Here is a 16,610-nt window from a genome sequence, read left to right as displayed (position 1 = left end):
AATCCTGTCCTTCAGAATAAAGCAGAGATGTCTGGCAAAATCCAAGAAGTTGCTAAGAAATAATTTGGTGGCAGTAGTACAGTCAGATCAGCTCTGTAGCAACTCTGGGTTCAGAAAATGGGAGAAAGACTAGCATCTGTGGTCTGACTAGCTTCCAAAAGAAACTGCATCAGCAGCTATTATTACATGAAATGTACCTACAATACTAGTTTCATACAGATCCCTTTACCAAAAATAATATTTTCAGTACTGATTATACATCTGGGAATACATATGAGGAAAATAAGACCATTATTGTGTAAAAAACAAACTCACAATCTTTATTTGTCACATCACATTTCATGAACATGCAGAATGTATTTACATTTCTCTTTTAAGGCAAACAGAAATTGGGTTCTTATACCTGAGTTGCTTAGCACCAGTAGGAATAGCAAATAAAAACGTAGGAACTGTTGTCTCTCCTTTAGAGTAGCAGCTGCTTCCACTGCAAAGTATTTCTGCTTTCACCTCACAGTTCTTTTAATGATCTCTACTGCCACTTGGAGCCATTTCTGCAGAATTCAATCTCTTCACAGAAGCTTCTTGACCAGCTTGATGTTGGCTTTGCCATTTGCTGACGGCACAGCAGTACTTCTGCTTCTGCTGACATATGCATCAAGGTCTTCATTCAGTTAAGAGTTCTGTATTTCTCCACTACCAAGAAAAGCTAACACTATCTTTTTATGGCTTTCTCATATGTGCTGGCTGCTTCTCCAATGCTAAGTTAAAATTAAGAGAGGGAGAAGTTCACCTCAGTCAGTGGAAGATTTTAGGGCTTGACCTTGTGGAAATGCCCATTGAAGTGTTAGCCTTCAAGGAAGGAAGGAAGAAAATGCAAAGCAGTTTTTCAATTAAAAAAATGCTCCCTCCTAGTCTGACTAACTTTTGAGCCATCTGCATTATCTCCAGACTTTAGGCATTTACTGAAATTCCAGATTTTCAAATCCATTTAAAATATAGAGGCAGCATTTTCAAGTGTTTGACATTTTTCATTTCCCATTGACTCAGTCTATCAACACCATTAATTCCAAGAGGCACTTTTCCCCCACAACTTTTAAGAAGACCAAAGAACATGATCCTAAGAGACAACATCTATTCTCTAAAAGAGAAAAGTTTCTATTTAACACAGAAGTGTAGACGAAGCAGAAATTTCATAGTGCAAAATGGGGTACGACTCTGTGAGAAACCTGCAGTTTGGAAAAATATTTTGATTCAATATACATTCTCTGTTTTTTTTATCATTAATTCCTGAAAATGTCATTTTTAATGACTTGTCAAATACATGAATTTAAGGTTTCTGTTACTATTTAGTCTCTCTAGGTGTCCACCTCAGCTAATCAACTCTCCTCACAAACAATTTTTAAACAAATGCTAATATTTACAGGTGTTTAATTCAAACATTCATTGAAAGAAACAGAATAACTTTTCCCCACCTCTCAGAGACCCTTACAAACAAAGCACCTAGGAAAATACAGTGACAGGACAGTAAGAGGAACTCAGGAATCATCTAAATTATCTATCCCATCAGGAAGCTGACTCCTTCTGCTAAGGTACCTCTCCACAAAAGGTCTGAATGTTTTTCCAAGTAAGAAGAGTTCAAATGGGTAAAAAAAGGGAATAATTATTATTCTTCACCTGGTAACAGCTTTGTACTCTGTGAAAAAAACAGCTTGCTGCAGGTATTTCTAATGAAGAGGAAGTCTATAATTTTGGTCCTCATTTAATTTCCTATAAAGTGACCCACATGCAACTTTATTTTTAAAATCAGCACTGCTGATTGTCTGAGATAATTTCAATACCAAGATGTTGGAAAGCTTACAAAATTTTAGAAAATCTGAAGAATTTCTCCCCGCAAATCATTGATCCCTAGTGTACTATACAAAGAAAATGCACTGTATTTAGGGAAAAATATTATACAGTGATTATATAGCCAGTGACTGTTCACCTAGCAAGTTTATGAAATCTTGTCCTGCTATGCTGGTTACATTGAAAAAAATCTAGGACATCAACACTTCTGAGGTTCTCTTCCACTCACACTGGACGGGGGATGCAGGCACTCAATCACTCTGCTACCCACTGCAGTCCCTGAGGTAACAGGAGATGATTAGCCTTCCCAGGCATTTCAGCACTGTGAAATATTCCAGAGGAAGTCACATGAATACTTCTTGCATTCAGGACGGTTAAGTGGCCTTGGAAAGCAGTCACAACACATCTGACATACTGTGTTCTCAGCTTGCCTGGGGTGGTAACTTGTACTCTTCAGATCTCTGAGTTGAAGAATTAATCCTGCTCTTTTGAGGATGGCACCAGGTTACTGCAGTCTGAGTCCTTTTGTGCAGAAGGAAGAAGTTTGTAGGCAGAAATAAGTTTCTGGATATTTTTGAAATGCTACGCCCAAAGGCACCAACTTCCACATGCAGAGTAAAGGACACTGTTACAGTGCAGATGAAACAGATTACAGAGAGCTTATTTATAAGAAGTTTTATACACCTGAAATGTCACAAACATTTACAACTTCTCTGCCTTCCTCAGAGTTCTGAAAATACTGAGCCATTATACTGCTGTCTCCTTTGAGTCCAATGACTGTGGTGGCTTGAAGTTCAGTATCTCTTTATATGTAATGCCTGCAAAACAACAGAATAGACATAGCATTGCTGTGGTCTAATCAGAAAAGGAGCTGCACAAACATGAATGAGCAAGGTGCAACCTCAGCATGGCTGGGCTCTGATCCAGCTCAGGAAGAGAGACCTCTTCAGGCAGAAAGAGAGGATGAGTACAAAATGTAAGAGAATCAAGGATGACTTTTTCACCATTTCAGATTTGAAAAAGTAGCCCAGTACTGAAATGGTATAGGTGCTTTCAATGGGATGTGAGCACTGACTTTTGAGTATAGTGGGCAATATCCTCAGCAAGAGTTACTGACCACATTAGATTTAAAAGTTAGGTCCTCACTTGAAAGCCCAACTACAAACTTCTGACCTTAGATGAAAACAAGATTAGACTTAAATCTCTGCTGACACAGATACGTTTTTTCTCCCTCAGAGACTCTAACTGTAAGGCCAGCAACCACTGCAGTCCTGTAGAGGCAACTGTCAAACAATCTCTTCACCTGCTCTATCCACTTAAAGGCAAGTTACAGAAATGGTTTCTTTTCCATGTTCCAGTAGATGGGAGGACAGAAACATTAGGGAAATGGAGGACAGCCTCTGTTAGGAAGCACAGAAGAAACCTTTAGAGATCATTCCAAAAGAACTTTGTAAGAGGAACACTGGCTTATCAGTATCATTTCTCTTAATGCTGTCTATTTACCCTGTTTGATCAAAAGTTAATTTGTAAGGGGGATCATTTCTACTTCTGCATGGCCTTTCAATCTGGTTAATTCTGAAAACATCACAAAATTAAACTCACGCTTCCACTCATCTAGTGGAAGATCCATGTTATCAAATGTGTCGTCATATTTCTCAGCTTCAATTTCTTCCTCAGGATCGTGAATTGGTTCAAAGTAAGGATGCACCAAAGCCTCAGCTGCCGTGACTCGCTTCTCTGCATCCAGCACCAGCATCTTCTCCAAAAGGTTTACAGCTATTGCACAGAAAACCAACAGTGTATTCAAATCACACACCTGATTCCACTTGTTACACAGTAATACTGCCCTGGAGGTATTTCAAATAAATACATGGAGTAACAGTACAGAATCATTGCGTGTCCATTTATAGCCAGTGGGGCCTCTTTGCACGACTGTTGTGAGCAAGCTGGGATGTGCACAAAGCCTGATGCAATGCAGAGGTGCTCCCTTGCTTCTGTATGCAATACAGAAAATATCTCAGCTAATGACTTCTCAGCTTCTCCCTCCAGGACCACTGTGCCTGGGGCTTTCCCAGGTGTCTTTAACACTGACACTCATTGTGGTTCTAAGGTACATCACCCCCTGCCAGCAGCTGAATGAACAGGTGAACAGTGAACGAGAACTGCACTCTGTGTCACCAAGTCCAGACCAAGCACACTCTGAAGTTCACTAGGACAGGTCAGCTGTCCATACTCAGAATCTCAGAGCTAACTTTATCTGCTATGTGGTTTTGACCTCAGCCAAAATAATCCATTAAAGTTCTGCATGTTTCCCTCCTGAGGATTCTGGATTCAGTCCACTGCTAGACTGCCAAAGTGGACTAGTGTAAACAGGTATGATGAATGATTAATTTATTTTCTGGTTTTTTATTCTGAAAGGATGTTCTTGGGTTTGGAGCGGCTGAAAGGAAGTAAAGGCAGTGTGGGAAGTGATGCTTCACCCCAAGAAGTGTGGGACAGGATGCTTCAACTTCTGCTGGCCATGTTGCATATTCTCTTTAAACTATTCCAGACCTGATGCAGCCAGATGGCCACAGAAATGATAAAAGACATCCTAAGAACTAAATGGAAATGTGTAGCTTGCTTTAGCCACCCATCAGCTAACCATGCAGTAAGGATAAGAGTTGTTTATTAATCAAATGTATTCATACTGTACCTGAACCTAAAATTTTAACTTAAATTGAGAAAATTCAATTATCCTAAACAACAGTCTAACAAAACTGGCTTGTTAGTGTTTAGATCATTGGGGAATTGATAATGCTTAAGGAGAGCCATTTCAGAGCTCTGCCTGCCTCAGGTCATGTCACACTTACGCACAGTTGGTAGGCTCTTCTGACTGTTAAAATCAATGGAATCCAAGCCATTGTTTCTCAGGAATGCACAGATGTTTCTCAGGATGTATTAATTCCATTACTAAAATGTCAGCCTTCCATTTTCTTGTATTTCAATTGCAGATCAGATTGGGCTTTCAGAATTGTAATTCAAATACAGTACAGAGAAAATTTTATTACATATACTTGATATGCTAGGGCTCTTGAGAAAACTGCTCGAGTAAAACCAATAAGGAGGTAGTAGACTGAAACCCAAACCACAAAATACTAATTTTTTTTGATGCTTCTAAGAAACAATTAATTCCTGGCAGGGTTTAAACTTCAGTTTCTTCAATCAAAATTATGAATTATGGAAAGCAAGAGACAGAATAGCCCAAGAACCACCACATCACCTGTCTCATGACTGAATTATAATGCAGCTGCCTCCAATGCAAACACAAGAACAAGCTGTACACAAACAGCCTTACCCAAAGGATTTGCATACTTCAAGATGGATGCAAAATCTTTCTTCTGGACTTTTGGAAGGCTTTTGATGTAATTTTTTGCCTTAAAAGAAACATGGATATTAAATTAGATCTTTGCCACCTTTGTAATGAGACAACATTAACCATATGCTTAATATCTTTCTCAACAATATTTTGACAGCACATTGTACAAATGCATTTTTTCTGATGATATTCACCTTCTTCCAGAATGGAATCTTTTAAAATCAAACTTTAAAACCATTATTTATAAATTATAATGCAAAGCTTTAATTATTAGTGCTCCATATTTAGTATATTTATTCAAATAAATATGGATGAATTACTTGAAAGAATGTCATCATGAATTTACAGCAATCTCTAGAGGTGAACCTTATACAGTAATTCCTTTACATTTAAACTGAACAGTTACACTAATGAATAAACTTAGGGTCTTTACAGGAAGGGCCTCAGGATTCTAGAAGGACATCAACATAAGGACAGGAAAGAGACATTTGCAAAAAACTGGGTTTTCTGAATATCTTTGTGCTTTTAGTACCTTTACAATAAAAGTTGCCATGTATCACCTCAGCTGTGTTTATATGGTACACACTGGAATCCTGGAATATCTAAATAATCTTCTGATAATTTTCTGTCATTCCACCCTCCATCTCCAGTAGCTACTGTGGGTGCACAAATCATGTCAAGGCAGAAAAGGACCATTAGGGGTCATATCTGTAGTCAATACGTATTACCTCAGCCTGTCTAAGAACTGAGCATGGCTTAAAGGAAAATTAAGACATGGAATACCAACTGACAAATAAGAATACTCACATCTTGACTGTGCAATTTTTGAACAAAATCTTGAGTTGGTGTACCTGTTATTTTCATTATTTCTGTGAGTTGGTCCAGATCTGAATACCAGAAATAAGGAACAAATTCTTTCACTATTAGGAAACTAAGCATCCTGCAAAAGTAATGCATTTCTTTGCTGTTGGAGAATAATGTAAAAATCTTAATTCAATGACTGAACAGAAGAGTTACAAAAGATGAAACTTCTCCTTTTCTCTTAGAAAAGGCAAAGAAAATATCTTGTAATTTGGGAACACATAATTGAATCATCTGAAAAATTTTCTAATATCATCAGGCTTGTTCTGTATTGTTTGGACAAAAACCAGTCCAAAAATATTAAGAGTATCTAAACAATCAACACATGTATGGCATGCACTAGGAAAAAAAAAATGGCTTTTCCATTATCACAGAGCATTCTACTTGACGATTTGGGATGTGATTCAAAGATCACCTCTACTGAAAAAAATCAGTAATACAAGTTTTAATTGGCAGGTGTGCAAAAGCAGTACAGATATAAAATAACAATTTAATGAGAAAGCTGCAAGCCATTTTACTATTAATTTCAATTTATACTCATCTGTTTTTGAACAGACTTACTGCATCACATCACAACCTCTCATAATTTTCTTACATCAGTATCGTAAATTCACTGAAGGATACGATCATTTCCCTTGAACAGAGGTCTCCCTGTTATCATCTCAGCCATTATACAGCCCACAGACCAGATGTCAACTGAAAAAAACACCAAGAGGCACATTAACCTGTCTGTTTGAATGTGCATAAAGTTTAATTTAAAACATATTTTAAATAAGTATAAAAATTACCTTTATAGTCTGTTATAAAATAAATGTGTGCCTTGCCAAGTATGATGAACAGCACAGGTAAAACTACCAGACTTTCTAATGAGCAAACTGGAGATAATCTCATAACATGCAGAATGAGTTTCTCAGTAACAGACACAGGAAGTAAATCTTCAGTACTTTCAAAAACTTCCATAGTGTTATTTGAATTCCCTTCATTTGCCATTTCTCCCTGTCTGTTCAAATTAAAATCAGCACACCTTTATAGGAGCACAAGAAGAGAGACCAGACTGTCATGTCTGTATAATTTAAATAATTTTTTTCTAATAACCTTGGCACTTTCTGTTACTCTCAGAAAACATATATAAAAAATTCCCAAACTCACCACCACATGATTACCTGCAATTTACCTACAGGGAAATGTGCATAATTATATTGTCATTTCCACCTCAAATTTCTTGTTAATTTCAGAAACAAAGCCTTGTGTATGTATCACCTGACCCAGTGAATGCTTTAGCTGTTAAGACTCTTTTGAAGAGACACTGACCTGTCTGAGTATAATGCATCCAGTTAAGAATGACCTCTGGGGCTCTGTACCACCTTGTAACCACATAGCCAGTCATCTCACTGTCTGTATGCCTTGCCAATCCAAAATCCAGGATCTGCAGTGGAAGCACAAAGCACATTCAGATCAGATAGCTTGCTATCTAGTTCATACAGTTCCTGACAACTGTAGGAAAAAAAAACCCTGGAGCAATCTGCAGTGATTAGTTTATTTTTGTATCTTTTTCTCATTGAAATGTCTTGTTCTCATTCTAAAAATCAAGACAGAGGTAGCACAGAGATTTGAATAACTTTTTTTCAAGTTACATACTTCTATGGCACCATCAAAAGCTGTAAGAGGAGTAAAGAAAATAATAAATTATTCACTTATTAATTAAAAAGATACTGGACACATTTAATGCAAATATTCCCTGAGCACAGAATCACCATTGTATCAAGTTACAGCTAAAAGAACAGCACCCATTTTAGACAGTGTCCACTGCTCTCATATCCCAGGTGGCACAATTATTCAAGAGTGTGTTCCAACAATATTCTGAAGAAAGAAGGTATTGTTACCTCTACTTTATGAATAACTCATACAAGGGAAGACTTCCTCTAGGTCACATTGAAAACTGGCAACAAGAGTGGGGAATTACCATCACTCAGTCCCATCAAGTCTTCTCCAACCTCCAGCATCAACTACAGAAAAACCTTTTGTAACAAATGCAAGAACTGTGCAATTTTTTTTAAAGTGCTATGCACAATTCAGCTTATTTCTAAGATTCTCAGCTATTTCTCTCTAGATATAGCAATGTGTACAGCAGCAAGATTAAAAATAAATGTTATGGCCTTTTGTCAACTTCTATAAAATCTGCCTTAAGAAGGCCCACCTGTATGGACCATTAAAAGATGCTGAAAACAGCAAGAAAATTCCATTCCTGGAATGACAATCAGTTTGTATTTATTGGAAAGTTCATGCTTCTAACAAGAACGAGTAAGTCAAGTTCTACTGAAGATAAATCATGGTGACACACAGGTAACTAAACATGAAGCTTTGCATGAGCAGCCACAGTTTGCCATGTGAATCACACTGCACATGTTTATTGATAGGACAGGGGTTTTAATAGGAACACCTGAGCATTCCTACACCAAGAGTCATGTTTATGTAATGCTCTCTGCAATTAAGCATTCTAAAATATTTCAGGATAGTTTCGTCATTCCCTGGCACTAAAAGAAAAACTATATTTTCATTCACAAAACAAGACTACAAAATGTTATGGTTTATCTTTATTGCCATACTGGAAATATAATTTCCATGTTTTCCTCATAACTGCTGATTACCAATCAATTTAAAAACAGAAACAGAATGCAAAGGGAGACATTTTTTATTCATACCAATTAAATGCACTTGATCGTGGCTGATTCTCTGGGAAGTGAAGATTTACTGGATGCAAAATTTTTGTATATATAATTTTTGTATAAACCTTTATGTATTGCTTTTATTGTACATATTCAGCACACATATTTTCCCAGTATGACAGCAAGGAAGGTGGAAGAAAAAAAACAAAGTAACAGGTCAAATCCGGATGTGGTACAGTCTATTCTGTCACAGTCTTTTAGGCATTTTATCTACCAAGGCTTGTGACATGTAGAGTTGGAAACAGCTAAAATATAATTTGGTTTTGTAGACTTGTAGAAGTAGAAAACAACAGCAAGAATTTTTGTGCATTATGCTTTAACTTCATGATTTATTTTCATTTATATTCCATTAAGTTTAAGAACAGTGTATCTTATTTGTACTTAACATGGTACTATTTCAACAACTATCTTCATATAGAACTTTTATTCTCACACACAAATCTTCAACATTTCAGCTTGAACTTGCACAGCAATTTTCAGAGCATGCTTGAAAATCCTTCTTATACTTTGTGAATTATGAAACAATGACCCAATTTCCCTCAGCTCCTTAAAGGTAGGTCTCCTTTGACTCAGAAAACTTAAATTTTCCTAATTTTTTTCATTAACTAACAAAAATAACTTGTAACTTTGAGATGACAGAAAGGACAGTGATTTCCCCTCATACACCCTCCACTGTGTAGGTGGATACCTAAGTAGGAGTTGAGAGCATCAGATGAGGGAGAAACAAGCATCAGAAAGCTCACTGGGAAAAAAATGATAGCTAATTAATTATCCCTTCAAGGAATTGTTCCAACTTGTTAACAGTCTCATCATCACTGGAGCTGATGCAAGGGAAGCTGCAGAGTGCACAGACATGGGGGAAAATGGTTGCACTATTCCTGGCAACATGATCCTGTGCCTGGATAAACTAACTCAGAGAGTGTGCAGAAAAAGATTTGTTAAATAAGGAGATACAGATCAGGAGACACCTGGCATGCATCTCAAAATATAATTGCACAACTGGGGGTGTAAGGGAAGACATATATATATACAACTGTTTTTTCTAGACTCTTCTTTTCTAAACACCTTGGGATCCACTCATCATTTGTCCACCTCCAAGTCAGGAAAAGTCAATGGCTTTTTGTGTTTGATAGGAAAACACTAAAATTACAGAACCCTGGAACATTTGGGTCAGTCTCCAAGGACCAAAATTTGTATTACAATGGCTACATGCAAGTATATAGTTTGCATGTTGCAGGCTAAAAACCACTTTCTGCATCACATTTTATTCAATTAAGGGTGCCCTTCACAACCTTTGATGTTCTGTATCTCCCAGCTTGTAGAGTTAGACTTTTTCTATTTATTTAAAGTTTAAACTCTCACCTAACTGAATCACTCTCATCAACTCTTATATCTCTTTTAGGGACAACACCTGGGCCATAAGATCTGATGCGTCCTTACACATCAGGACACAAAAGTCCCCATTCAAATTCCCTGCTGTTTTGTGAGGATGTACAGGCCAATTGTGATTCAAGAACAAAAAGCCTGGCCCAACACTGAAACCAGCCAGCATGTTCACAGCTCCTGCACCTGTTGTCTTCTGTCTTCTAACATGTCTGACTGGTTTTTCAAATAAACATACCTTACCTTCAATTCACAGTCTTCATTTACTGCCAAGTTTCCAGGCTTCAGATCCTGCAACCAGATTTTAAATGAATGTTTTGAGTTTTGTTTTGCTTTTTTTTAATTTTACAGGAAGACAATAAAGTACTCCTTTTTACTATCTTTCCTTCTTTCTTTCTGATTTTATAGTTTTTATGTAACAATTTTGAACAGCAACAGGTGAAACAATGTCATAACACAAACAATACAAACAAGGATGGAAACTTCCATATTTGGCTTTTTTCCAGTATACTTCCCCTCCAAGAAAAATCAATTTTTTTTTCTGCTATAAGTCAGGAACATACTTGCCAGTGAAGGAATTCACTAATTTTTCTATGAGAGGAGTTTGGACATAAATTTGTTGCATTTAATATTAAGACCACAAGGTTAACAATTCATATATATAGTTCTGGACTGTACATGTTCCATATTAAAATATGCATCATAGAAGTTCCTTACCCTGACAGACTTAGGAGCACTGAAATAATCAAACAAGATTTTACACAAAACCCTATGCTCTCTTCTGTGGAAAAATCAATTTCCTAAAAAAGTCAACACAACTGCAACATGAAAAAGTATGTAAGAAGGCTTAAGTCTCTTAAGCCACCTTAGAGACTTCAAATGATCTTCCACAGTGGTAAAGTTTAGCAAAGGGAAGACTACTGGCAAGGACTAAGATGATACTGCAACATCAGAGACTCAGAAATACATAATTAGATATACATGTTCCTTCAGCTTTTTCAAATCCTTGTTTGATACACTTTAGCACAAGATCTTTAGAAGTATCTTCTCTCTGAACTTTTTAACAGGGATCCGCCTGTTTTATACAAAGATCTTTAAAGATCAGAGGGGCCTTGGAGAGAAACAATTTGATGCAAAAAACCATAATGAAACCAAGAAGCTCAAGGGTCATCAAGGGAGACCTTAGAAGAAAACTATGCAATGGTAAGTTTAGACCATGATCCCAACAGTTGCAAAAATAAGAATATAAATATCTTACATTATTTTGTCAGTTGTGTAGTTTCTGTGTCCAGCTTAAAGCTACTATACAATGTGCACTTTCTATGGTGCTCCTGACACTTTCTTAAAAATGGACAATTTCTACTGTTCTAATGCAGTTTTGGGGGAAGACATACTGCTTGGTACCACAAAGGCATCATTTAGAACTCCTTCTTCACAGCGCAGAAGTGATTTTAAGTGGACTTTATACAGAGAAGGGATTAAAAAAGAAACAAATGCTTACTTTCTCTCAGAAAAAATTTGAGGTTCTTAAGTCTCTGTAATTTTGAACAATTTTTTTCAGTTTCTACCGTTCCCCCAAAACTTTGAACACTAATAAAACACTTAAAGAAAACCTAACCATTGTTTTTAAAAGTTTAATCTTCATTAAAAAAAAACCCCTCAACTCTTATCTATCTCAATTTAGACACTATTTGCCCTTGTGGGGACTTAAAACTCAACTTCAAAAAGTAATCTAGGAACCCCAAATCTAAGCTGTATTCAGTTATTCAGTGCAACTTGTGTGCCCAATTTACACTGACATAGCCATGCCACCTTTTGTTCCCACTGAAGAAGAAATCAAAGGCACCAACAAACTGAGAAAGCCTATAAACAGAATTTCAGGCCTATTTATACACATGCTTGTACACAAACATCACTCACATTATCAAAATATAAACATCTTTCATGTTTTTCCACTTACCCTGTGAATTATGCCTGATGAATGAATATACTGTAAAAAGAGAAAGTATTTTTTTAGTCAAGGTCCTGAGTTTAAAAGTAGCCTGGGGTAGGAGAGAAAATACTTTTACATAGTGCTAAAGTAAACTGAAATTAGAAAAATGTTATTTATTGCACAGAAGATCCCTTTAGCTATGGTTTTAATGTTCATTTAATGTTCATTAGCATTTTGCCCTTTCCCTGCCTTAATAATGAGAAACCACTAAATCAGTTTGAGTACTGCAACTGATATATATATATATATATATATATATCAGAATGAAATATGGTATGTTATACATCAGAAATGCTCTTCTACAATAGGTGTCTCTGGCGTGCCATCACAGTTTAGATTCACATGCTTCAGCAGCACTGGCTTTTAAGAGATCATTGAGACTGGGATGAAGGCCAGTCAAGGTCTTATCTGACAATTCTTGCTACATGCTTCAGTATTTCCTCAATGGAAAATGGAAAGGTCAAGTTCAAAGACATTCTCTTTACTTGCATATTTTCATCACCCATTCAGTGACCTATTTAAGGGCTCACGAAAGCCAAACCAGCAAACTGAACACCCAGGACTAGTTCTTTTGGGATGACACCTGATAAAATACAGATGTTCGGATCCATGACTGCCACCAAATGCTCCCCACTGAGGTGTGCAGCTTCTCTCACCACTGAATGATACCCTAGAAGAGACTATTTTCATCACAGTCAATAAAGGGAACTTCTGGTAACTAGCTCAGACATATGCATCTCTTGCAAAGATCGAAATGCAGAAAGCTGTTCTGAACTGAGAACATGGTTTCCAGGAGCAGCCTAGGATGTGCTAATCCCTTTGGGGTAGGGAACTGATCTGAAACTCCCACAGACCGTACTAGTGATGCTAAGAAACATGACAATAATAAAACTTTTAAACAAAAAGACTTGAGAAAAGATGAATAAGATCCAAATCCTCCAGCTTCACCTGAAGAATTTTCATTTTATTCCACTCTGAAAAATGGGACAAGGGGCAACAGGGTCACTGGGAACTAGCTGGCAGAGCCAGAGAAGACCAATCAGGAATAGTCAGCATAACATCACAGAAATGCACAGAAGAAAGGAGCTTTGCAGGATAATTGCAAATCATCTACAGCCTTAGCAATGACCATCTTCCCCAGCAGCCCTCAGGATGGGCAATTAACCTCACAAATGCAACAGTCCCTCTGCAAAAAGGTCCTCATAACACAGCTGATGAGAAACACCAAAGAAAACAAAGCTACAGAACAAAAACCAACTTCTTCAGACAGAATCAATGTGCCTTTCAGACTCAGATTTTGAACTTAAAACACAACCAATACAACCTAAGCAGCACAAGAGCTTCACTTAGGGTGCCAAGCTTTTAAAGCAGTGACTGAAAAAATCTCTGACAGTTAATCTTCTCTTACACCTGACCAGCCACACCAGATGTGGTCTCATAGGTTCTGAAAAGGGGGATGGGGGGAAAAAGCCCCCACTTCCTTTGACTCTGTGCCTACAACTTTACCAATCCAGCCCAGGCTGTGGTAGAGCCCTGCTGCTGCATGGTCACACTGCTGACTGCTGTGCCAGAGCCCAGGTCTGTCCTGGCATCTGCAGTAGACCAGTTCCTGCTGCATATTACTTGCAGATTGGGCAAGGTTTAACATCACCCGTAGGAAATGGCAAAGCCCTTCACAGGATTTCCTGGGGCTGACACAAGACTTTGAGGGCACACGGCTGCTTCACAGAATGTTTGCTGTAAAACCACTACAGCAAACACAAAAGTACAAAACGTTTTATCTATCATGGATGTGCATGAAGTGAATTGGTACAGGAGGAGGAGGAGGAAGTTTGTTAATTGTACATGGAGACCATATGCACTTTAAAACAACCAAACTAGAAATGTAACTGTAAATAGCTAAACTCCCAATTTTAATAAATTAAGAAAAAGATACCCTCTGTCATCACTATCTTGACCAAGGAAATCACAATATCTGCTTGCATTCTATTATTGCAATATCTTCTATTATTGCAATATCTTCTAATTGAAGCCTCTTGATTTTCCAGAACAGATGCTTAAAATATTCTATGGTTGGTTTGTGCTTCTAAGACTTTACACAGTAAAGAAATAGCTGTCAGACCCAGTCATTTGGCACCTAAGAATGTGGAATGTAGAAACAGAAATTAAAAGGTCTGCACCCTTCCCAATTTCAGTTAAAAGTAAATCTCACCTGTTCGGGGGGAAGAGTATGGTTTTGCTGTCATTTTCACCCCACTGAAGGTTTTATGAATGTTCAGCACCAAAATCATGTTAACACTTTGGAGAAAGCTCCTATGTTTTCTGAACGCTCCTCTTAACATAACACTACTGAGATTACATGAAATAGCAGTTATTCCTGATTGTAATGCACACATCAGCCTTTCTGTAAGCTGAAATACTGGTGCTTTGCTGCATATGTTTCTTTAACAATAGCAGTATTTTTTAACTGCATTTCATAATCTCCTGGCAGGTAGCAACACTGGAACTGTGCCAGTCTTCATTCAGAAGGTTTTCCAATTCTGTTCAACAGCCTTCTGAAATGGGATCCTGTTCTTACTGGTTCTCCTCATTAAATTATGCATCTATTGACAGATTTTTCATTATTAACATGGCAGAATGATTCAGAAGAGTAGACATATCCTTCACAATACTTCTACCATTTCACCTGAACCATATTTTATTCAAGAAGCCAGTTAACACAAGTGAAGTGTTAGAGCACAGGAGCTCTGTACATTATTCTAAAGACAATTTTGATAGCATGCAAAAATCCTGGAATGCAAGCTTCAGATTGTGCTAGGAAGTCATCCAACAATCACCTAAATTTTAGGCATTCTTTTCTTTCTATGTAATCTCTACACAAAATAAAAAGCTAATCAAAAGGGAATTAGCAAAGACTCAGGAGAATGTGTTCTAGGCAACATGCAAAATGAAAATGAAAAGCATCTTGGCAGGGAAGTAAAAACTGAAGAGGAAATGAGTCAGAGGGGGAATGGAAAGCAGAGAAGCAGAAAAAATCTAGCATAAATGTAAACAAAAGACAGTAAATACAATTGAGAAAAGGAGAGAACTAGAGTAATACATCTTACCATAAATATGGCAAGAGAAGCTTGAACAGGTGTTTGTATGGCCCAGGAGCTGTCTGTCCCTTCCCAAGCACTATGAATAAAGAGAGAGGACTGACAGCCACCTCCCCCAGACCTCTATGAACAGGAGCCCAGCTGGCATTCCAGCAGAACAGGGACCCAAGACTGAAAGCTGCGGTCTCTTTCCACCTACATATACAGACATTTATGTTTAGCCTTCCTTCTGTACTCTTTGACAATACACAGCTTTTCTGTCAAACAATAACAAAAAAAGAAATTATGCAAGAAATTATGCTTCCAAGATGCAAGCTCTCATGAAAGCAAAATTTAATACCAGACCAAGGCCTGACTAGGCAACAGGCAAAGGAGAGGTATGCCATTGTTTTTAAGTGATGTCACATCACATTGAGTTACAAGGCGCACCAAAGAAAGAAAATTAATATTTCATTCTCTGTAGAAAAAAGACAGTAAAATGATAAGAACTGACAAAAAAGAACTGTACAGACTTGCAGAGCAAAGGCTGAAGATACAAATCTTCATGAACTCAGTCTTGACCTCAATTTATACAGGTTTTTTAAAATAAAGGCTGCTGAGCCCTTTGTATACAACCAATCCAGAACCAGTCTACAGATAGAATGCAGAAATTGGGCCTGCAAGGAAACAACTGGGGGGCTTACCAAAAATCTCCCTTATCTCTTCACAGTACATCAGTCATGCAGAGTTCTCCCTTACACACATTTAACTGTCACATGTAAACAGGTTGTTACAGAAACATATGCAATGTGACAAAAATGATGAACAGCCTTCTTGCCTTTGACCAGACATAAACAGAGATACCATAAAGTTCTTTATACTTTACAAAGGACAAATGCATATTGCACGTTACATCTTTAACACCAAAAAAACCTCCCCAGAATAGACTCCGTCAAAGTTAAAAGGTGAAAAACAAAGTTATCATTCAAAGGAGAGGCTAAGCATTCCAGATCTACAGTGGCATTCTCCCCCTTCCAAGGTATTGCAAGCATTTTTCCCTCATAATGCCTCTACTGAGTACTAGCTAAGTGTATGTTTGTTCCCCATGCCCCGCCAAAAAAGCAATCCAAGTAAACACAGATGGGCTGTCTTTAACCCAGATACAGTAGACCTCAAAAAGTACAAGACTTTCATGAAAAACTTGGCTAACCCTTTCTTAAACAGCTAATTTACTGATATCTGTAAAAGAATAAAAAAATTACTGACTCATTTTCTTTCTTGTCTGCATGTTAGCAACACTCCTTTCGGCTTAACACATTTCCTAGCACAGACAGGGCTACAAGAATGTGCCTCAAACACTGGACCAT

At 37.5% G+C, this 16,610-nt stretch overlaps 1 protein-coding gene across 2 annotated transcripts in view; it reads right to left on the bottom strand.

The window, feature by feature from the left end:
- Positions 1-291: 291 nt before the first annotated feature.
- Positions 292-16,610, bottom strand: part of MAPK12 (mitogen-activated protein kinase 12) — a 33,024-nt gene continuing 16,705 nt past the window's right edge. For both annotated transcript variants that reach the window (XM_059847234.1, XM_059847235.1), the window contains exons 5-12: positions 12,134-12,163; positions 10,417-10,464; positions 7,376-7,490; positions 6,689-6,760; positions 6,011-6,090; positions 5,183-5,261; positions 3,448-3,621; positions 292-2,663 (exon numbers count right to left, since the gene is read on the bottom strand). In XM_059847234.1, the coding sequence (XP_059703217.1) occupies positions 2,593-2,663; positions 3,448-3,621; positions 5,183-5,261; positions 6,011-6,090; positions 6,689-6,760; positions 7,376-7,490; positions 10,417-10,464; positions 12,134-12,163 (669 nt within the window). In that variant the 3' untranslated portion in view covers positions 292-2,592. The remainder of the gene's footprint in view (positions 2,664-3,447; positions 3,622-5,182; positions 5,262-6,010; positions 6,091-6,688; positions 6,761-7,375; positions 7,491-10,416; positions 10,465-12,133; positions 12,164-16,610) is intronic.

This window comes from Haemorhous mexicanus, chromosome 5, assembly GCF_027477595.1.
Source record: "Haemorhous mexicanus isolate bHaeMex1 chromosome 5, bHaeMex1.pri, whole genome shotgun sequence".
Taxonomy (NCBI): domain Eukaryota; kingdom Metazoa; phylum Chordata; class Aves; order Passeriformes; family Fringillidae; genus Haemorhous; species Haemorhous mexicanus.
The sequence above is the reverse complement of the archived record's forward strand: the minus strand, read 5'-3'. Positions and strand labels throughout refer to the sequence as shown.